This window comes from Oratosquilla oratoria, chromosome 30 (assembly GCF_046742065.1).
Source record: "Oratosquilla oratoria isolate Oo_2021 chromosome 30, ASM4674206v1, whole genome shotgun sequence".
In the NCBI taxonomy this organism is placed as follows: domain Eukaryota; kingdom Metazoa; phylum Arthropoda; class Malacostraca; order Stomatopoda; family Squillidae; genus Oratosquilla; species Oratosquilla oratoria.
The window spans coordinates 48,911,010-48,918,509 of NC_134806.1; the positions used below are offsets into that span (position 1 = coordinate 48,911,010).

The 7,500-nt window shown below is 39.2% G+C and overlaps 1 protein-coding gene across 8 annotated transcripts in view; it reads right to left on the minus strand.

The window, feature by feature from the left end:
- The window catches only part of LOC143041178 (high affinity cGMP-specific 3',5'-cyclic phosphodiesterase 9A-like), a 467,704-nt gene that overhangs the window by 75,136 nt on the left and 385,068 nt on the right, over positions 1-7,500 (minus strand). For 5 of the 8 annotated variants that reach the window (XM_076213006.1, XM_076213002.1, XM_076213003.1 and 2 more), the window contains one exon: positions 6,621-7,474. The exons of the other annotated variants lie outside the window; for them this stretch is intronic. In XM_076213006.1, coding sequence (XP_076069121.1) covers positions 6,621-6,711 — 91 coding nt within the window. In that variant the 5' untranslated portion in view covers positions 6,712-7,474. The remainder of the gene's footprint in view (positions 1-6,620; positions 7,475-7,500) is intronic. 8 annotated transcript variants of the gene reach the window in all.

The window sequence follows — 7,500 nt, forward strand, 5'->3', positions numbered from 1 at the left end:
GATAACAGTCCAGAGTTTCTTCCTGTGGGAAGGCCCGGGGACTATTGCCAGCTACTGCGGGGATGTGAGTTTTTCACGAAATAAAGCTCGAGGGAACAATTTACCATTACCATGAGTAAAAGCAGCAACGACTACAACAGCACTCCACTGTGTTATTTCTGAAGAAGCCCTGCTGGGGGAAACGTCAAATATATTGGATCCCATACTCTGCGTTTGGCCTCTCTCCTACCATTACCATTCTTATGCCTGGTACTCCTCTTTTTCGTCCCTCTTTTCCTGGTCCTCTTTTACCGCTCTCTTCTTTAACTCTTTCCTTCTCCTCTCCTATCCTTTTCTCTTTCACTCTGCTTCTTCTCACTTGTCTCTTTTTTCTTCATTCGTTTCTCCTTACTTCCTCTTTTCTCACGTCATCCCTCTACTGTTTTCTTTCTCCTCCGTTTCTTTTAGTTCTCGTGTGAGGCAACGTCATTCTCACATTTTTAGGCATATGATATATATGTACTCTTAAGTCTCCATTCAGGAACAAACCTAAGGTTGTAAAACTGGTCTTAGCGCTTCATTGGGTAGGTTATGGTCTCATAGCTGGATAAAATCGTTTAACAATGGCTGAAACAATACTCGGAGTTGTACCGACCATTTATGAGTGAGGTGGCCATCCAAGGCCACTTCATCCAAGGCCACTCCACCCATCCCATACCCATCCAAGACCCATTCGTTCCCCTTTCATCAGACCTCCCTGTCTTCCCGCCCAATTTCATCAGACCTCCCTGTCTTCCCGCCCAATTTCATCAGACCTCCCTGACTTCCCACCCAATGACCGGTTTAGAAGCAATGCAGAGAGGCAGAGCATCTCCACAACAGGCCCCGACAGCCGAAGCTGGTTTATTCTCAAGGTTTCATCACATGACAACACTCCCCCTCGTCCACTGACAATAAATACAGAGAAGATATAAAGGAATATCCTCAGGCTGCATCAATTCATCATCCATTCACAACTACTCTCCGCTAACAATTAATCATCACACTCACACAATAAATTTAAATTTAGAATTCAAGAAGAAGATAGAACCATGGAGGTGGCATTCCATGTACAGTGATGATTATTGTCCTTATTTCTGGTATAAAGGGCCACCAGGATCTCCAAACGGTGATTGCCATGTACGTTCACTACAACTTATCTTGTTAGGGAGATATAATGTTATAATTTATATATTGTAAAAGCAAGAAAACTGTCCATATGTTATTACGAAAATCCTAACGTGAAGAAAGAGGAACTGTGAAGCTCTCCCGGAAAAGCATGACAACAATGAAGTTAAGTAGACGTCTTGGCTACCATATTACAAGAGGGGCCCCCAAACACATGTACAACAAGGAGACCAGACAACACTGACAAGAGGTTCACTTGTAAACAATTCAGAAATCATCACAACATGCCAGGATGCACGTCGTCTCTTCATCCTGGAAGCCTTATCTATCAATGGTATGGATCCAAATTTGAACATCCAAGCTTAAGATTTGCATGCTTTACCAAGAATGGGGAGAGGTTCAACTCCTGGGACTAGCCAGTCAGCGATGAGAACGAGTTTGTTACGAAACCACGCCCTAAATACCGATCTCTACCACTGAAACGACAACTCGCTCCTATGTCAATGAAAAAGAGAGTCAGTGACACTTAAATTCACGATATGGCCGCACAGACGACATCCAACGAAGAAATTATCTCAAACTTGGCGAGAAAAAAAAGAAAAAAAAAAGAAAAAGAAGGGAGGATATGATCATTTTAGGACGCAAAGAAGATAGCCCTTCGAAAAATATACAAGATGTTGAATAAGCCATCACATTCCAAGATATATATATATATATATATATATATATATATATATATATGTGTATATATATGTGTATATATATATATATATATATATATATATATATATATATATACATACAGGGTGGCCCAAAAGTCACTGAGGGGTTTGAATTTTAATAACTTCTTTATATTTGTATGTATAGTTATGAAATTTTAACACAATATGAAGAAGATTATGGATATTTATTCGCAACAAAGCTTACATGACGCTGAGATGCCATTTGAGTAACGGATCCATAAAGTCCCACCACACTACCAAACTTAACAGACCACTAACAAGAAAAGATCTGGATCACAACACAACAATCATTGACAGAGAAAGAGATCCCCGAGGGTTGCTACTCCTTGAAGCACTCTATATTCAAGCAAAGCAGCCATCAATTAACATCCAGGTAGAAGACCTACGGGTCTTGCCATCTGTCAAAAGAATGAGTGCTAAGCGGCCAACGAACCCCATCGCCTCGCCCACTGCGAGAGACCACCCCGCGAGTGAAAACAACACACGCTCATTGGCTACCATTCACCAATAACCATCCAAATTTTCCTCGATACAGTGTCCATGATCCGTATATCACATATATAATCTACACAGAAAATTTGACACAACAATTCGCCCTGGAAGATGGAACAAGAGAGTTCCGAAACGTCGGCCAATATAAGAGGTCTCCTAAGCAGACGTACAGAAAATGATAAGTCAAATATTCGTCGTATAGAGACAATACGCAAGAAGATAATCAAAAATGAATCTTCAACAGCTTTTAACCTCGTCTGCCTGCAAGAAAATATCCTAAAAAGACAAAAAAAAAAAAAAAAAAAAAAATATATATATATATATATATATATATACATATATACATATATGTATGTATGTATGTGTGTGTGTGTGTAGTATATGTGTATATGTATATATATATATAACATGCATATGTGCATGAATGTATATATGTATGTGTGTATATATGTATGTATGTACGTATGTATTGTTAAATCAGTTTGGACAATGGAATGAAAATGTGGAGTAGGGTCGTGGAAAAAAAAAGAAAAAAAAAATCTGCACCAGAGGACTCGGCCCTCAAGCGCAACGGCGTCACGCTCGAGTTCCTCCTCTTGTATTTACATGGTCCCTCGACCTGCACCTCTGCAGGAGGCGCGGCGGCGGTAGACCACCTGTTGGAAGACCCAGGTAAACAAGACTTCCACAAACAAACGTAGCACTGTTCAGGCGGGAAGCCTTCAGGTCCACTGACCCAGAGGCAGTGAAGGGATGCCTGGGTTCATTATCCCGTGCCCCAGAGGGTTTTTTTTCGGGCTGAACCACATCTATCTGGCGTTAGATAGTATAGAATATGGACAAATGAAGCGGGGGGCCACACCTATTGAAGCTTTTGTTTATAGTAGTAGAAATACATAGAAAACGGAGGAACCCTCCACACTGGGTGACACTTTTCCTTTTGTTTTGGTTGCTACCAGGCCACTATGTTCGCCTTCGTGGCACCCCGTGTGAAAGCGAAAAGCCTTACCTTGCCTAAAGGACCATTTACACGGTCAAACGGCTTGTCAAACCGGGTTTGTCAAGCAAGTGTTTGAAGTGATATTTGACCGTGTGAATAGGTGTTTGGTTTGACAAACACGTTTGACAAACGCCTTTGACAACCAAACACCCCATTCACACGGGCAAATAACACTTCAAACACTTGCTTGACAAACCGGGTTTGACAAACCATTTGACCGTGTAAATGGCCCTTAAGTTAACTCCTCCAGAACCTGGTGGGACTTTTCCTTTTATTCTCTCTTCTTCCAAAATAAATTCTATTCATCGCTGTGGTACTAGCTAGTACCAAATATATTAAAGAGAAGCAAGAAAGCTAAAATATTGTGGGAAAATATATATTGCGATTTAAACACATATGTATATATATGTATATATGCATATATCAATCAATCAGCTATTTCGAGTCCATTGCTATGCAAAGGCCTCTCTCACATCATTCCATGACTTGCACAACTGCACTAATCTCTGCCATACCACTTCTGAAAACTTCTCTATCTTCTATCTCTATCTTCTATCTCTATCTCTGGTCTCTCTTGCACGCCTACCATCTTTTGGCGTCCACTCAGTAACACACTTGCCCCATCATCTATCAGTCGTTTGGGCTAACTTACCTGTCCAATTCTACTTCCTCTCTTTTCCCGACTGCACAATGTCTTTGACTCCAGTCTACTCTCGCACTCAATTTCCCCTCTTTCTGTCTGTCAGCGTTACTCCCACGATTGATCTCATCATTCTCTGTGGATTTCTTAGCTTTGTTTCCATCGCCTTCGTCAGTCTCTAAGTCTCGCATCCGTATGTAAAAGTTGGTATGATATGTTGATTGTAAACTTTGCGTTTCAAACATGTTTACCAAATATTTACAAGCCAACTGTAATGCGCCTTTTTTATTTAATTACCACGATCTTAAGTAATTTCTAGCACATGGAGTAAATATGTAATTACACAATTCAACTTCTTTAAGACTCCTCACTATGTGTTATAATCTCTTTACTTTGGACATTACTTTGGTTTTACTCTTATTCATACTTAAACCTAATCTGACTTTCCGTTTTCTCAGCATATCTTACAAATCCTCTGCTCTTTCTGAAATAAGAATAATGTCATCTGTAAACCTTAGGTAATTAAAATATTCGCCATTAATCTTGAAACCTTTCTATTTCTAACTCAACCTTTTAAAAATCTCTTCTAGGCAAGCTGTAAGTAGTTTGGGTGAAATAATTTCGCCTTGCCGTACTCTTTTCTCGATGTTTATCTTCTCTGTATCTTTACATAGTCGAATGTTTTTTGGGCTTTTATGAATTTGGAGAAGGCTTATGAGAGGGAATACAGGAGGGCACTCTAGAAGGTATTGCATATATATGGGAGTGGGGGAAATCTGTAAGGGGCAGTCAAAAGTTTTTACGAAAATAGTAGAGCTTGTGTTAGGATTAGGAATGAAGAGAGCGAGTGGTTTGAGGTGAAGGCTATGGTTATTCAATATGTACATGATTGGGGTGGGACGGGGGTTACATGCATGGGTGATGGGTAGGGGATTGGGGAAGGTTAGAGATAGCGGAGAGAAGTGGGAGGTGAGACAGTTGTTGTTTGTGAATAACACTTCGGTTGTGGCGGGGTCAGGGAAGGTATGTGACACGAGAAAGTTGAAAGTAAATCTGGGTATGGGTAAGGTGATGAGATGTATAAGAGGTTATAGTGACAACAAGATGAAAGTGACTCTTAAAGGCTGGAGGAATTGGATAGCTTTAGGTATTTGGGGTCGCATGTGGCAGTGAATGGAGGAGTGAGCGTAGAGGTAAGCTATAGAGTGAGGGAAAAATAAATGCCTCGAGGGGATTGAAAAGCGTCATGAGAAATAGTTAACAGGTATGGATGCAAAGAGATTATATGAAGGGATGATGATTTCTGTGACACTGTATGGGGAGTAGATTTGGAATTTAAGAGAACCAGAGAGAAGATTAAGTATATTTAATATGAAGTATCTAAGAAGTACAGTAGTGGTTACAAGGTTGGATACAGTGAGGAATGATGTGATGAGGAGAGCTTGGATAAAAGATAAGCTATCAGAAAAGGCTAATGAAATATTATTGGGATAGTTTGGACATATGGAAAGAATGAGTAAAAAAAAATAATAAATATTATTAGGATAGTTTGGACACGTGGAAAGAATGAGTAAAAAAGAATAATAAATATCACCTACAGGAGTATCAGAAAAAATTAGGAAATTAGCTCTAAAAGTATCATAATTATAGTTTAATGGTTTGAGTTAAGACATGAGGCTACCATCATTTCAGCTGCCAGTGAGTTAGAAACAAGTTGAAATCTCACGAATGAGATTTTCTGAGACCCACAACTGACAATATTAACTATGCTGCCTTCGCATTATTGTATAAATGCAGCTGCTATGTAATGGAGATCCTGAGCTGAGAATTTAACTGTGGAAAGATCCTAATGTAAAATTGTAAATGTATTATGAGACGTCGTCTGAGATAGAGTTTGGGGACTAGGAAATTAAGGAAACTTGGGATTAGTAGATATATTTTAAGGAGAACAAGGTAACTGAAACTCACTCCTAAGTAACATTAATGTAAAAAATAGCAAGAAATTCTCAATATATACAGTAATTATTGCGACCGATTACAGAAACACATGCCCCACGATTAGAAGAAGAAATGTTCTGGGCTGGCAAGTGTAACCTTACGTAGAAAAAGTGAACAATACTAATTCTCGCTAATAAAAACGACACCGCAAGGGGTAACTATATAATACGAAGTGAAAGTAAGATGGCCGAAAAGAATGACGTAAACAAATATGGCCGCCTATAACATAAACAACATGGCTACCTGGCTCGATATTTTTTTTGAATTATATACAAGAAAAAATCAGAATATATCATAAAAGAGTTTGCATGCATTTTTACTGTACTAGTAAGTGATGATATATTAACAAGGTTGCCAATCAACAATATAATATAACCAGTCTTTTCAAGAGGGAGCGTACTGAAGGCTGGCTATCGCGCAGGTAGGTACTCACCCTTGACTTTTCTGGTACTCACCCTTGACACTCCTCAGATATTCATCTTTGACGCTCTTTTAATTAACACTCGCTCTTGACACTTCTTGTACTCAACCTTGATACCTTTCTTGTACTCGTTCTTAATATTCCTCTGATTCTCACCCTTGACACTCTCTTGGTACTCACCCTTGACATCTGCCTCAGTCAGAGAGTCGTGTAGGTGCGCGGTCTCCAGCCTGGTTCCTACCATGAAATATATAGTCTTCACTTTCGCCATACCATCATCCTGTTATGCTTCTTCTTTTTATAGTTTTCTATTTTTTGTTTGAGACTTCTCTCTTTGTTTCTTTTATCAATGGATTAAAAATGAATTGATGACAAAAGTTTCACGTCACCCTTTCCAGATAAAATATTAGCTTTTCCTCTTTTTGTTTTGTTGTTTCTATTTTTTTTTTTTTTTTTTTCCGTCGGAGACTTAGTGTTGAATTTATTTCATAAGTTAGGAAAGATCTATCGGTAAGAATTCCACTTCACCCTTCCTATACCATCGTTCCGTTTTTCTGTTCTTTGTCGTATTTTATTCTTTTGAAAAATAAATTATTTACTATTTATCTTTCATAATCTGTACAGGATTTGACGGGAGGGAATTTTATTAATACTTAATGTTTAATCTATTTTTCAGCTTCTGACGTGAGACACTTCCCGTTATCCATCCAGCACTTCTTCTACCATCTCCTTTATCGTCATTCTTCAGATTACTACCTTCATGTTTTCGTTTTCTATTTGAATCTCCTTCCTCGATTTCACGTTCACCTCACTGTTTTACTCTTATGCAACTGAACACATTTCACTGGATCACTGCATTATTCTTTGAGTCCTCTCCTCTATCAATCCCTTTTCACAGTAGTTCTATACTGTGGTCCATCTTCTCTTCCACTCCCCTTTATCTTCTTCGGAGAACGGCACCTCTTCACTCGTCCTCCAAAAACTCAAGGCATCTTCTGGCACCTCCAGTGACTTGATCCTCCAATGCCTGGCACCTGTAAAAGAGGCATCGTCGGTATGA